At 37.3% G+C, this 16,402-nt stretch overlaps 1 protein-coding gene across 1 annotated transcript in view; it reads left to right on the forward strand.

The window, feature by feature from the left end:
• LOC145993909 (inter-alpha-trypsin inhibitor heavy chain H3-like) overlaps positions 1-16,402 on the forward strand; it is a 212,628-nt gene that overhangs the window by 129,930 nt on the left and 66,296 nt on the right. Inside the window, exons 6-7 of the mRNA XM_083129821.1 lie at positions 241-413; positions 2,525-2,725. Of these exons, the coding sequence (XP_082985947.1) occupies positions 241-413; positions 2,525-2,725 (374 nt within the window). The remainder of the gene's footprint in view (positions 1-240; positions 414-2,524; positions 2,726-16,402) is intronic.

Below are 16,402 nucleotides of genomic sequence, written 5' to 3' on the forward strand. Positions count from 1 at the left end.
AGAAGTAATTTCGTGAGACTTCTGTATCTAAGGTACGTGGTAGACCTTTGGAAACATGAAATAGAGCTTGAAATAATTCTTGAAATATCTCGAGAAAATCTGTTCATCTTTACACAGCATGTTTTAACAAGCTCTCTGTTAGTAAACACCGCTAACTACTGGAGGGAAATACAAACAATCATTACATTAGTGTTGCCTTGAAACATTCTCAGCGCCTTATTGAATTTTAGTTTCTTTCAGTAAGCGAAGTCCCGGAAGTGTCCATTGGCCCTGCGGGGAAAGAGGCGAATATAAGTTTTAAGTTGACGCGCGAGAAGCAATGCGAGTTGGTTGCTGACAGAGAAATCGGCCTCCGTGGACAATTTCGTGTGCGATACGATGTGGAAAGGCCGTCAAGCCCAAGAGAAATACAGGTAATTTTTTTATAAGGTTTCTTTTTATAACATTAAGTTTTGTAGTTTTTTCCAAACTGTATGAAGTATTATATTTACCTAATTAGTGACTTAAATGTTGCATCGACATTTATCAAGGTATTTTATATTTTGTCTCATTATACGGGTCCCAGACCCTTAACATAACTAAAATAAACACATCTCTGAGCACTAAAATATGCATACGTTAGTTGAAAGCTGATGCTGGAAAGGGACACTCAGCACGTTTAACCCTTAAAACCCAAGGTGAGTCCATAGGGCCCCTATGATATAAACAGCACTTTCAATCCGAATAGCGCTGGGGAACGGGACAAGGCAGTCGTTTGATTTGCAGCAGTGGCATTCTTCTCATTTTGACAATAATCACTTTCAATCAGTAACTACGGTAATCGTTTCGCAGTTGTTTTGCAGTCACTTGTGTGTTCTATTACATATTGCACTGCTTCTAGATGTGATTGTTGACAATGTTGTTGTGTTTCTTTGTGCAAAATAGCAAGGAACAATATGTCTTTAAAACACATTCAGCTATTTCTAGACTATTATTAGACCATGTTAGCGATGATAATAATGATTTGGGGGAAATCAGTGCTGAAGACGAAAACTTTTATACCAATGAGAGTGAAGTTGATCATGACAGTGTGGCTTCCTCAGAGGAGAGTGATTTTTAGATTGGTGAGTAAAAGTCATCAAGCAGTACTGTCACAGTACAGATGAGGAATTTTAAAAAATCCGTCGTTTACTAGAACAAAGTTTTTAAACATTACAAAATCAAAACTGAACAAAATTTTATTACCTCCGTTGAAAGTAGTTGATACACACCAGGACTGCTTTCAACTGTATTTTTGTAATGACATGCTTCAGAAAATTGATCAGCATACAAATCAAGTGTCTGCGAGGCTACTTTCAAATCGAATTGCGAAAACTCTATCCCAAACAGACGTTTATGAGATAACTGGGCCACAGTTTGATGCTTGTTGTACCAATCGAAAGCAAAGACAGGCAGTAATTCTTCAGGTAAGCAAGAACCTGTTAAAAAAGATGTTTCCTGTGATCATCGAAAGGACCAAGAAAACAGAAACAAACAAACCTGTGAAAAACGCAACAGAAATGTGTGTACTGAAAATTCTACTTAAAACGCATTTGTGTTTGCTGCGAGTAAAAGTTTGCCTTGAAGTAATTCTTGCTGTAAAATATTATGGTGTATAAAAAATGAGAAAAGTACAATAATGTTCAATGATATAAGAAACATATACAGGGTGTCTCAAAAGTAATAGCGCAAACTGACACAGGTGGAACGTACACGATAATAGAAGCAAAAAAGTCTCAGTAAACATGGGTCTGAAAACGAGCCGTTTTCGAGATAATCGCGAATGTGTGATTACAAGCCGCCACTGACTTCATTGTTTGTAAACGTTGTCCTAGTTTGTAAACTGCTAATAATGTGTGCGAATGTTCCGTTTGATTGCAACGCCACCTCTCGGAAATGTTCTGTTTGATTAAAACGCCACCTCTCGGAAATGTTCTGTTTGATTAAAACGCCACCTCTCGGAAATGTTCTGTTTGATTAAAACGCCACCTCTCGGAAATGTTCTGTTTTGTAAACAAAGAGCAAACCTTGGACCGCGCAAGGAGTAAAGCACTCGGTGCTTACAAAATGCAATGAATGACGGCTTGTAGCCACACAATCGAATGTTACATAAATAAAGAAAAAAAACGATCTCTAAACACTAGAAAACAAATAGTGGTCCAGTGGACCCACCTTGGGGTTTTAAGGGTTAAGGACAAAATACAGGAAACACACACACACTCACACAGTCCTACAGAGGATTATACTGGCCATAGGTTCAGACGCCAGAGCCTTGTTGGCGTGCAAGAAGCATTTCCAGGGTGTACTACGTGGATGTGAGGTTGACATTTGACATTGCACGCCCTACAACAAATTGAAAAGCTTATATTCAGAAGCTTATGCGCTTAACTCAAATACTGCTTGTCTGTGTGTTTGTGTGAAGCTATGATATTGTTTATCTGTCTGATTATGGTAATTGTTCTTGTCGTGCTTGAGTTACTTAGAAAAGTGTAATTTTATCTCGCAGATATCCAACGGCTACTTCATGCAAGATTTCGATGAAGAGGCTTTTTCGCAATTGCCAAAGCACTTGATCCTTGTTGTTGACGTGAGTAGTGTGTTGCCTGCTCCTATGTTCGAAGAAATGAAGAAAGCCACGTCCCAGATACTGAAGGAACTCAAAGAAGTAGACTCCTTCACTTTTATCAAATTTTCAAATTTTGTTGTTGTAAGAATTTTTTTTAATTTTCAGGCTGATGCAAAAAGCATGATAGTTTTCTTTAATTTCTAATAGTGATGATTTTAGAATTGGCTACAATATGATATTGAGGATGCAAGTCCGTTAAACGTTCTTCCTTTCTATCTCAGGCGCAAAGACTCTTTCCCCATCGATTTAGAAAAACGGAATACTTAGATGCTTAATGTGAAAATCGAGGAAATTAATGCATGAGAAAAGCAAATTAAGAAAACAATTATGGGTTTCAACCATCGTAAAGTAGCTTATGGTGCAAACCTGTGGGCTACATTAATTTTACAATACAGATGTACATATGTACAGTAAGAATATTAAAAAATAAGAAGAAAATTAACTTTAAGAGAAAGAAAACATAATACAAATAAGGGTTACTTGGAAATGTCAATAACAAGTATATTACTCCTGTTCCTCTCCTTTTTTTGCCTATGCTGCATTTCATGGCACCCTGTTTTGCTGCGCTACATGCACATAATCTGCCAGTAATACATATTTTTACACTTTGGAACAAAAAAAAAAATGCTTTTTGGATTGGGTGACCAGGCATCCCGAATTCGCCAGAGAAGTTCCAGTTTTCATTAAAAGATCCTGGTGTCCCGAGAGATATTCCGGTGTATAACCTAAAAGCAAAATACGTAGTTAATATTTTCTAAGTGTATCAGCAGAGCAAAAAATGAAGGGCGTTATAAATTAATTTTCACAATGCAATGGATGGATGTACTGTTATCATTGACATATTTATAAGTTAGCAGTCTCTGCTTCCTTTATCGTCCGATAGACATAAATCCTTTTTCGTCTAACCTAGTTACGTAAAACATTATTCATAACATTAATGTATCAGGTCTTTAATTTGCAATCGATTTTGCAGATGTGAACAATACCACATGCTACTTGAATGAAGATGTGGTGGGTGCACAACCGAGTGCTCTTTTATTAGCCACGTTTCTTGAATGCTAAGTATTCATTTCATCGGATTCCACGGAAAGAATAGGTTACTTAATATTTCTTCAATATCATCTAAGCAGGAGAATGCAATTTCGGTGCATGGCGTGTGAAAATCTATTCTTGTCCTGGCGACGAAATCACTACCTACAGCTCTGATAAGGAAATATTTCCTTTCGGAAGACCATTAACAGATTTACAACATAATAGAAACAAAACACAATAAAAGTATGACATTTTATTGATCGTTATTAAAGAAAGCAATAATTAAATAACATCTAACAATTCTAATATCTGATATTTTGAAACAGTTGTTAAAGGAATTAATTTTCTAGTTTATGAATGTAGCACATTAATTTAATTTTATATTTTTAATGATACTAATTAAACATTTAATTATTGACACACACACAAGGGTCATTGAGAATGATTGCCGGGATTTTAAACTGTTATTATAAAAGAAGTATGTAATTGATATACACGTGTGGCGTCTTAAAATGTTCAGCAAAGTTTAAAGTTTTAGACTTATCTTAGTACACTTCTATATGGGCACCATTTGTAGCTCTGGGGATGTCTAGATGTATTCAATCCCGTGCCACGTCTTCTGAATCGTATCCAGAGTTACAGTTGCAATTGCTGCAGCAACACTCACTCTTTAAGGTGCTCCCGCGCATGCGCAGTTTTAAGCCTCGCGGTCACACAAGGTCACACGAAACTTTAAACTTCTCTGAACATTTTAAGATGCCACACGTGTATATTCATTAAATAGTTATTTTATAATAACAATTTAGAATCCCGGCAATCATTCTCGATGACCCTGAATATAGTTTCGGGATTGCCCTCCTCAAGAAAATCTTGTGTACGGGCCTGATCAGAATGCTTGGCTTTCTATCAAGAGACGAAGGTGCTTAGCCGGTGAAAAATGCTTCATTTCTAAACCTCAGAATCTCAAACTTCAAACTGTTTCGTGTACAATTTATGTGACCCTAGACACTAACGTGTTAGCTGCACGAATTCCTACAAAATTGTTATAATAGTCAAATGCTGACACGTGCATAATGTATTCATACCCTTTCCTCTTGTCAATATTATATTCCCAATCACGCGAAACAAAAAGTACTTCACTGAAATAAGTTCACAGCAGTAATGGCTAAATTACATAAATATAAACGAAACAAAGTATTTAGTACACGCTGCATTTCCTAAACTACAGTCCCCGCACTCACTTTTTAAGAATTTATTGTGTAGAAAGTAATACACATGGGAACGAAAGGAATACATATATAAATGCTTTAGTCCTTGTACTACACAGAAAAATAAATGTAAACCAAAAGTGAGGTATACTGTAATGGCAACGGTCGGTAAAACTCAAACAAGATGACATATAAAGTAGTGGGGGTTATGCTACGGACAGGACAGGAAAGGAAGAGCTGCTCTCCAGCAGATTTGCTATACTTAAAACAAGCTCAACATGCCTACATGAGCATTTTGCTCAAGTGTGGAGCCCCGTTTAATCCAAGATTTTTGTGAAAATGCTCTCAAATATTTTTCGGAAAGGAAGAGCTTTCTCGGAAAGGAAGAGCTCCCTGAGAAAGGAAAATATGCCCCTCTTGATGCCACACTTAAAACCAGGCCACCCACACCCATACACACCTACACCCACCCACACCCACACACATACACATATTTACTTCCGGTCTACTTCCGGTCCACTTCCGGTCCACTTCCGGTCCACTTCCGGTCCACTTCCGGTCCACTTCCGGTTTGCCTACTTCCGGTCTACTTCCGGTTTAAGTTCAACTGGATACCAGGTTCAATTTGTTTATCTATTATTAAAACAATGTATTGTGCAGAGACTCTCTAGAACTGCTCTGTGACTCTCTCATTTCTTACATCATAAACATATGATTTTTCTCCTATGAGAATAACGCTACAAATGGTGTCATCGGGTAATGCCTCGTGGAATTCACAGATAATTTTAATGTTTGTTCTGTCATTAACCACAACTTGTTTCCTTTTTGAAGCGTTGATGACAAACATGGGTCTCCGTGCTTTGAATTCATCTGGTGTGTAATACATGTCAGTACTGCCAGTAGTGACACGCTTGAAAGCCGAAAATGCCTCATATAATTTGAGAAAATCATTCTTGGACATGTCTAAATTATAATTTTCTCTAGGAAAGACTTCATTTCTGCCATTTTTAAGATATATATTTTTGATGTTGCAGTTATCAAATCTACTTGAATTTTTTTCCTGATTGTTGTGTCTCCCAGTCTGAAACAGTACCACCACAAAATCAGGCATGTCATATTGAATACTAGAGAATGAATTTGTGGCATCAAATTCATAATAGGTACCAGATGCAGGCTTCTGTACGCATTGATATGTGTAAAATTGCAGAGGAACCTGTGGATTTTTTAGGATATCAGCTTTGTATTTAAGAGCGTAACTGGCTTCATATTCAACAACTGGAATTCTTAGCTCCATAGTCTGAATAATGCACTTGCCCTCATCAGGTAGGGTATTAGGCATAGCTTCCCCTGTAGGGTTTAATGTACTGTACCTCATCAAAGCATTATTATCATTGGCAGCTCTTCTAAATGTAATTCTTAACCCCCCCTTCCACATAATTTCCTTGTAATCTGAGAAGAATCCTGGCAACAGGCGCATGGGGAACAGCACTGTGTGATTTTTAGATAATATCTTATCACCAGCCTCAAATCCCCCTATTTTGTAGTATGATGCTTCGGTTTTGGATAATTTTAGTGTGGCCAAAGCTGTGGAGGTAATGCCGGGATAATCTATTCTGTTTATAACAACGCCATGCTTTCTGATCTCAATTTCAGAGAACAGATGCGGCACAAAATTGTCCACCAATCTTATATTTGAATTTGCCGGATAATCTGTTCCATCGAGCTTTACAACATCAAATTTGATGTATAGATCTGCTCTGTGGGGGTGTATAAAGCCATCCCCTACATCAAGATCAACCTCAATCTCTGTGTTGGGTTGATTTAAATTTGCAAATGTCCTCCTGTTTGGGGGGAATGATTGTAGCTCATAACTCTCAATATTTTCCATTGTATGTATTTTTATTTAAATGTTAATCTCTATGATAGCAGTTGTTGTGGCTCCAGCAAAATCAACTAATTCTTCTTTTTCATTAGTGACCATCAATTCAATGTAATCTATTCTATTATGGCACACAGGAAAATATAATGTTGGGGATGGATTGTAGATGATTGGCTCCATGAATTCGGAATTAGGTTTGAATGTTGCAATGATGCCGGTTTGTTTGTGAGTGCCTATGCCATTTGATTTGGTGATCATACCCTCAGCCACATTACAGTGAATATTCAGTGTCTCTATGGCTAAGAATTTAGGTATATTCATAGCAGTGTGTTTGATGGCCGGTTCGAGTTTTGTGTTGTTCTCAAAGCCTAACAGCTCTCCTATAGTATCCAGATCCACTGTTTCTGTGGCAGACACAATTTCTACTCTGTGAGTGACAGAATTTTGACTTAACACTACACCTCTGGGTAATTGAGCATTTAGAGTGGACAGATTATACTGCCCTGGAGTGATGACAATTTTTTGATCCCCTACTGCAATTTTGTTGTTGTGGTGCGTAATATTAGGGATCAGGTACATGCCGTAAAATGCTCTGAGAGCTATTGTTTTGGGATACACTATGTCATCATGCAATTTGAGTTTCAATATTGAATTTTGGCTGGTGAGATGGAATACCCCCATGATGTTTCAAATACCACAAGGCTTTTTGAAAATTTTCAATTGATGGTTTATTTATTTGAGACATATATCTAAGAACAGATAAACACAAATGTCCGCAATTAACATCTTTGAAGTTTTGAAGACGGGCATTATTGTAATAAAGATTAGCCGATTTTAAATATTTTACTAAATTTTCAGGTGGAACACCTCCAAATGAATCAAACACAAATGCCTCATTGTTTAAATATTTAAGATAACAGATCCAGTGAGTGCCCTGATTTTTGTACTCATCCAAATTAACAATGCCACACTCTTTGTTGAGTGGTTGTTCTGGTAAAGAATCAGACATGTACACACCTCTAAAATGTTTGATGCCCAGTGGCTTGATCAAAGCTTCAATATCTTGGTTTGTAAGCGGCTCTTGTTTTTTTTAAACTTATTCATGGCTCTCTTAACACCTTTGCCTTTTTTCTCCATGGCCAGATTATGGCGCCTCTGCTCATCTAATTCTGCCTTATTTTTCTTGGCATCTATTACTGTTTTTGCTATGGCAGCTGATCCCCCGGCCAAGCTCCCCACAGCCCCGAGAGCAGCTAAGATGGCAGGGATGGTAAATATGAATCCCCCCACATGTGATTTTTTTCTTGATTGCTGTAATTTTTTTAATTGGGGGGTACTAAGCAACAATTTCATACCATGTCCCTTTGCAAGACAAGATTTTTTTTTCTTGCGCTGCTTTTTGGTCAAAAGGCTATCAATAGTTTTAAGAGATTTGAGACCTGCATAAGGTATTTGATACATAACACCCTTGGCCTTCATTGTAGGTTTATTATATACATATTCACAACCCCCACCTCAGTTTTTGTTTGGTGCTCATAGCTATGGTGGTCCCCAATGCTGATATTCTCTCACTCAAAGAAGCATCTTTGCTTACAAATCTACCAAATGCAGCCTCTTCTAATTTCTTGTCTGCAACATGTCTCTTGTCAAGATCAGTATGTGTGTTGTATGCAATGTCATGGTCTCTACAAGCAGCATCTAGGGGATTTACACCAGGATCCCCTCTGTTTAATCTATGGTCCAATTTTGTGCCTGGACCACAATACTGATAGCCTGGAATATGTAGTTCAAATGGCAGCTTGTTTATAATGTCATTAACCAACCCCCGGCCCTCAGAGACATTCCAAAATTTAGGTGGTAGAGTATTAATAATTTTTATGAGATATCCAATCCCCTTAGTGTCATTCACTATAAAATTAGACAATTTTGTGCTTATCATGTCCATAATTCCAACTTTTTCATTGTAAAAATTGTGGTTCCCAGCATTTTCCTCCCCAGCTATGACCAGCAACCTATCTACAAGTTTCCTGACATCATCAACCCACACAAATTCTTTAGGCAGGGTGTTGTATTGTTTGATTCCACTACCTGTCTTGATCTGTGACCATATGGGCTTGATTAAATTATTGTATTTTGCTCCACTGCTAGACTTGACTCTTTTTTGTGTGGGATCATTGTTCTGGTATAGAGCATCTGATTTTATTAATATTTCTTTGTAATGTTCATAATCTTGATCTGTATAGCTGCCAGGCCTTTTCCTAGTCATCAGTTCCCACAATCCAGGTGTGCCGGTGTACTTAACAAAAGCACCTTTTTCTCCGAGACGAGATTCTGAATAAACAATTATATCATCCCCCATAAATGTTACTCTGAAATTGCCAATTCTATGAATGATGCTCCCATCAAGCTCTGTGTCAGCATATAAGCCAAAGACCTCATCTTTGTTGTCTTTAGGTGTGGTTAAATATTTTTGAGCAAGAAGACCCAATTCAATAGGATCCTGAGTAGCTTCAATTCTTCTAGGAGCAATAGGACTAGGTGTATGAATACTGGAAAGTGGGGTGAATGGATAATCTAATATGTTCCTTGCAGCTACAGGTACAAGCTCTGTGATCAAATCTTGATTTTGCTCTGTGACAGTTTTGATATTCTTACCTAAATTATTAATAGCATCAATTACAGGCTGTTCTGTTTGTTTGTGTTTTTCATAAATTCCTCGGTTCTCTGATTTCCATCCCTTAAATCTTTTTACAAGATAATCTCTTAACTTAAGATCATCAATGATTGGCCTTTTCATGGTTATTTATATACGTCTCAACGTCTAGAAAATCGTTGATTTTATTTCTGTATTTGCCACTATTGGGTGTTCTTGTCATATCAATTGTGACAAACCCATAACTGTCCTGGTTCCAGCACCTGCTGCAAAACTTGGAAAAATCATTGTAGCTCAGGTCCCCACCTACATATTCATCATGTATGTGTTTGAGGTTGGTATGGTCTTGATGAAACACACATATAAAATTGCTGTTGTCTCGGATCAGCTGCTTGGGTATTTTTGAAAAAGTCTGTGCCAGGTAGAAGCAATCAATGTTTTTGTGCCGGCCCTGTGTAAAGAAATTTCTAACCTTGTTTTGATTATCCAGTATAATGTCATCAAACACAACAACAGAATTATCGAGACATTCATGAAGTGGCTTAACATCTGGTACAAAAGTGGCAATATCCAATCCATCATATAGCTTCATCAGCTGCTGATATTTTAATTGTTCCAAGCTCTTAGAGAAGACATACAAGTGCCTGTTTTTCCAGTCTAACCAGTTGGGTGCCAATAAAAAATTATCAACCATTAGTGTAGTTTTACCACAAGCTGATGGCCCAACAATAAGACACCTAATATTATCAGGCAGCAAGTTGCCATTTCTCTTATTCTGTTGTTCAGGTTCTGGCAGCCTTTTTATAACATCCCAGGTGCTCATATTATCACTTTGTCTGCATCGATCCAGCTGTTTTCCGGATGACCCAGCCATTTGACAAATAACTTGTTGCCTTTTCTGCGGATGATTTTTTCTATGAGATATGTGTCAGGCTGTTTAGTTTTGCTGAGCTCTTGTTCATAGAACCTGCCTTTGAGAATTTCTCCTCGGTGATCCTTTATTATATATGTGTTAAGGGTCCCGGGTTTAACTTGAACCACTGTAAATAATTCAGTACTCCAGTTTCTTGTGAAGCCTCTTTTGAATAAGTGCTTATATTTGCTGATTCTTACTTGATCACCCACCCTGTATTTGGCCTTTCTTGTTGTTGGCTGGTATCTAGGATAATAAACAGTCCTGATCAATTTTTGCTCATCAGATGAAGTTACTTCGGAGGGTTTCATGTTGATTGTGGAATGAACCGAGTTGTTATATTTATGTAGAAGTTCTGGAAGAATATTAACCCATTTATAATTACCTTGGAGGGTAAATTGTTTATACATAAGATTTTTTAAGGTTCTGTTGAATCTCTCTACAATTGAGGCCTTGAGATCACTGTAACTCGAGTAATGTTTTATTGCCTGGCTTTTAATAAATTGTTGAAACACTGAATTATAAAATTCTTTGCCATTATCTGTTTGCAAATAGCGCGGTGATCTTCCACTCTGATTGATGATTGTCCTGATGGCTTCTGTAACACATTTTCCAGTCTTGGATTTGAGTGGCACAGCCCAGGCAAATTTTGAAAATGTGTCTATTACAGTGAGTAGATACTTGTAGCCCTTGTTGATTTTGTCTAAGTTTTTCAACTGTCCAGATGCCATTTCAATCAAGTCGCTTTGCCATAAATCATCTATGCCCTTTGTGACTACTGGCAGTCTCTTAAAATTATGCCTGGCTTGTCTGTGTAGTTCATCAACAATAATTTGTCTAGACATAATATGTAAACAAGAATATTGCAACTATGGGGTGTTCAGCAGCTGATACTACAGGATTTTCTAAATATAATTTGTCCCCTATTTGTATTTTAAATTCCAGAGATCCATCATCTTCAGTATAGGCTGTTTCTAATGTATTGGGATCTGTAAAATCCTCTAACTCTACACTGGTGATTTTCACTTTGTTCTCAGCATTTGTTATTGATAAGGTGGGGTAGTGGTGTGCCTGTGGCTGATGCCAATATTTGATCTTGATTGGTCTCAATGTGCCCCCAACAAAAAACTGGTAATAAAATTGTGCAGGGGACAGCATATATATTTTGCCACCTGGCGTAAATGGTGAATCATATTCTTTGTTGGGGATGCTGTACAATTCAAGAATTACTGTATGTTTTGGATTCTCGATTATGCCTGTTATTTCCTTTTCTGCTGTGAGCAATCTGCTTGTTACAGATTCAAGGTGCTCATTGATGGTCCTAACAACATCATCGTGGCCTGGCTTGATTTTTATGTCCACAATAAGTTTCTTGTATTGTTGCACAATCTCTTGAAGCTGAGTGGCAAAAACAGACAGGGCATTTGCTTGATTGGATTCCATGGTTCCTAGCTGTTGGTTGATATTAGCTACAATTTGTTGCAAATTTTCAACAACTGCCAATTTTGAATTTTGAGCAGTAAGATCATGGACCTGTCTTCTGATATCCTCAAACAGGGCATGCAATTCATTAATATGTTGATTGGTTGGTAGAGTGGCCACTGTCTGAGTGAGTTGTTTGATCTCTGCCTGGATATTCTTGATATCTTCTGATTTCAATATGCGATTCACTGCCCTCTTAATATTTTTAAGTTCCTGTGATGTGGGAAGATTTGATACAGTATTTTGCAAAGATTCAAGTGCCAATTTCACATTGTTTAATTCAGATGCATCAGCCACATTTTGCATCGCATTTTGGAGCAGGGCTATATCTGCCTGAGTGGGTGTGGATTGTTGTAAAATTTCAAGTTTTGTTTGGATATCATCGATCAAGTGATGAAAATGAGATAGCTCAGATTCAGTGTTGAGGTTTTCAAGCTTTGTGATCTGTTGCTGGACACTGACAAGTGTGTCTACAATCCCAGGCAGGCGAGTTTCTTGTACATTTGCCAAATCACTTTGCACTGCTGCTATTGTACCTTCAAGATGGGTTATGGTACTTTGAATTTTTCCAAAATCTTCATATGTTTCAAGTTGCAGCTTAATATTTGCTACACTCCGAGTTATTGCACTCAAAGCATCAGAAGATGGCAAGTTGTTCATAAAATTTTCAAGTGTCTCAATTTTTTCTTTAACCTCGGCTATGGCATTGTTCAGAGGGTCCAGATTAGGTATTTGGAGTGACTGAATCTGTTCTTTTAGAGTGGAAATCACTAGATCAAAATCTTCCTGTGATTTTATGCTTTTGACAATTGTTTGGAGCTGTGCCTGGACATTATTTATTTGCTCTTCCAATTGCTGTTTCAATTGCTCGGAGTTGGTGGCCTGGGTCTTAAATTTGGCTTGAAGAGCTGCTACAGCTTCTTCTAAACTTTGAAAATTATCTAATGTGGCCAAATCAGTATATTTCTGAAGCAGCACTTTGAGTTCGGAATCAATTTTAAGAAGAGAGTCCATGCATTGCGATTGCAAATTTGTAATTTCTAATTGAAGACTGGCATTGAGTGTGGTTTGTAAAGCTTGTAAATCACTTCTTAATTTCTTGACTCTGACATCAAGCATCAGAATCTCATCACTGTGATCTTCATGTCTTGTATGGCCAAATATATCATTAGGCATTTTTGTTTTAATGGTTATTTATTATAGAGTATCTGATTCTTAATTCTATAAAAAAGGGTATAAGTTTGTCATAAGATCCAGGGACCTCAATATATAAGCAGTCACCAGCAGAAACAGTATATACAGTGCCAGAAATCATGTTTGAGTGCTTAATTCTGTAAATATTTCTCCCTACTGAAATCTTGACATCACCCTCGGGAGTTGTAATAAATTGCAATTGCCCACCTACAGGTAATTGGTAATGATTTAAATTATTGTTAAATATGTACAATGTTTTGCCTGTTTCTTCATCATTATCTGTAAGTATGCTGTTCAGATGAATAATTAACAAGCCACTCAGTTTAGACATTACAGATTGTAAATCAGGAGAGGGTTGTGGTGTGGGCAGCTCCATAATAGCCTGTTTCTTGAACCCAAATAAGTTCATGGGCATGTTTATTTATTTCAAATCATGCTCTGTAATTGGGCATTGATTTCCATTTTTCAAATCACAATGCCCCCAAGGTAAAGTATGTATGTTACATGACAAAATGCATCTCTTGTCATCATGTGGGTCTAGGGCCACTTTTGTTACAATATTTGAAGTCAGCAAGTGATCCTCACTCTGAATTCTATTTTCTGATGTTCTGATTGAACTCTGTGATTTGATGCAATTTTTATAATCTTCAAATTGGAGATCTTTTTCAACAGTTACTCTGCCAATGCCCTTGGCCTTTTTGACAACAGCACTACATGTTTTAAAACTGTACATCTTGGCACTTAACCCAGCAAATTCCACAATAACATCACCAAGTGTCTCATCTTTTAACTTGCCAGGCACCTTTTTGTTGTGGTGGTGTTGAATTCTTGTATGTTCACTGGTATCAAAATATTGAAACAATTCAGGCTGTAACATATCTTGATAAACATCTTCTGTTTGAATATCAAGAATAAAACTATCCGTGTCCATGTACAATAATTTTACACGATCGCCATAAAAAGGCTTCAGCACCTCATAATATAATGTTAACATATGTAATTTGGACAATTCCAATATTGCAGCCCCTACATAAATAGGTTTATCAAACTTAATCTTTGTTTTCTTCATGTTGAAAAGTGCCATGTTCTCATCATAAATTCTTCTGTAATTGAAGTTGGGCTTTGCAACCAATTTTTTGCTCCGGCCGGGGTCAGTATTTATTTTAACATCGCCATGTTTTCTGACATTTTCAATTGTTTTGCCAAATACAGAATTGATCATCAATTTAAACAAGGCCTTATCAAATTGGCTCTTTGCAGATGTTCGAAGCTCCGTGTTTGTATCAATGTATGGTTTCAACCATCTTGAGTGCCTGAACCTTAAGACTTTTCCAACTTTGGTTACTTGGACACCATGTTTCATCAGGAACTGGAGGTTTTTGTAATATGTGACATATCCCTGTTTCGGATCCAGAGTCATCATGAGCTTCTTCTGTTTAGAGCCAGGTGAGCACTGAACCTCGGGAATTGGGGGCAGATCAGAAAATTTATTGTGCAAATGATCTGGAATTGTCAGATCAACCTCTAAGATGAGGCCATGTTCACTGTCATCAAAGTCCTTAAGATCATCAATATTGAAATCTTCAACCCACTCAAGCTCTGCATATGGCAGTTTATCCATCATAGCATGACCATAGAGGCTATTGGCATCTACATACAGTGTATAATTTGATGGCCGTGCTGGATCATAATCAGGCATATATTTGTTATTTGCTCTGGCATATCTCTGAGAACATTGCACCATCCCTCCTCTTATACATTGCTCCATAAACAGATACTTATCTTGATCGTGGATCAGATCCAATTGCATTTTGGTGTTGAAAAACGTTGCGGCCCATGCTAGGCCCGGGGCACTGTAAAAATACACTGGGTCCAGTCCATAATTTTGCATGGAAGATTTTCTGAATACCTGTATTACATCAGCTAAGAGGGTTACATCAAGTTTCAAATATGCCATGTGATAATCACCAAATGTCTTGCATTTTAAACTGTTCCACATCAATTTGGCATGGTGATAATCTTCATCAGTGATTCCAGATCCTCTGATTCTGCTGTAAAACTCTTCTTGTGGTGGCAGAGAACACTCATCAAATTTAGAAAAATCTGTAACATAGTCATATGGATATACACCCTTCCGCCTAATTAATTTCAGGTCCAGATTTGGAAACATAGCACGTGTGATTTTCAAGTCATCATCAGATAATTGAGAGGCCAGTGTAGCCAGGCTAGCTGGTAAAAATCTGTAAGAATCAAGAAATCTTATGCGAATAGGAACACCATTAACTTTAATTATCTTGCTAATAGATATATATTTCTCATCATTTTCAGCTAAAATATTTAAATTCTGCTTGTCAAACCCCTCGTACCTGATCAAATGATGAAAATCATAATTGGATGCACCATGGCAAAATATGGGGATAAATTTTGGTCTCTTGATCTGAATATTACAGCTATCACACAGGGCCTGTTTATATCGACCATCTGTATGAGAATGGTGATGAACCTTGATATTTTTATCTGAAAATTGACAATCACATACCGGGCATTTTTCTGCATTGTTGAAATCTTCAATCTGTTCCTCTGTTAAAGGCAACATAGGCTTTGATATTAATAAGATGTTAGATGCTATGTCACGGCATACATTTTCTATTATATGTGCAAATTCTTTGATGGCATTTGGTCCCTTGTATAAGTATGGCTCACTAGCTACACCATCCTGTACAACCACACAACAAAAGCTGGAAGGTTCATGTTGCTGGTAAGGTGTAGTTGAGGATTCTTCTGGATCTGGGCTACAGAATGCAATAGGTTTGAGGTTCGATTCGAAATCACAGACAATATATGCTGGGTGTTCCAACAAGGCTTCATACTTTTTGAATTTGCAATTTTCACTTGGCATTGGCATCACCATATGAACAGGTTTATGGTTGCCACAGTATTTCAGATGCTCAATTAACTTGTTTTTAGCAATTTCAGCATTTTTTTCAGGAACCCTATTTACCATTTTTTGACCATCAAATACAGTTAAGCATCTTCTGCACAACTTAAATATTCTATTAGATTTGTCTAGTTGTGTTCTCACCAAAGCTTCAAGATTATGTATCAGAGTGTAATGATAAGTGCCATCTCCTTCAATTAAGAGCAGATCAATCGGAATAGCAGATTCATCATCAAGTGTACTGATTCTAAGAGGATCTATCGGGCAATTGCCAGTGGAACAAATAAATACATTAATAGATAATTGTTTGCCATTGATGTGCCTGGCCTTTTTTTCAAATTTATCAATATTCTGAACTGACATTGGATATTCCAAACCCTCCATTGCATCGTCAAAAAGATGTTCATGTTGCTTGTAATAAGTTATTCTCTCAGGATGGCTTGAAACTGGATACAAAGC

The sequence above is a fragment of the Lepisma saccharinum genome, chromosome 10 (genome assembly GCF_977018435.1).
Source record: "Lepisma saccharinum chromosome 10, izLepSacc3.1, whole genome shotgun sequence".
NCBI classification, from domain to species: Eukaryota; Metazoa; Arthropoda; class Insecta; order Zygentoma; family Lepismatidae; genus Lepisma; species Lepisma saccharinum.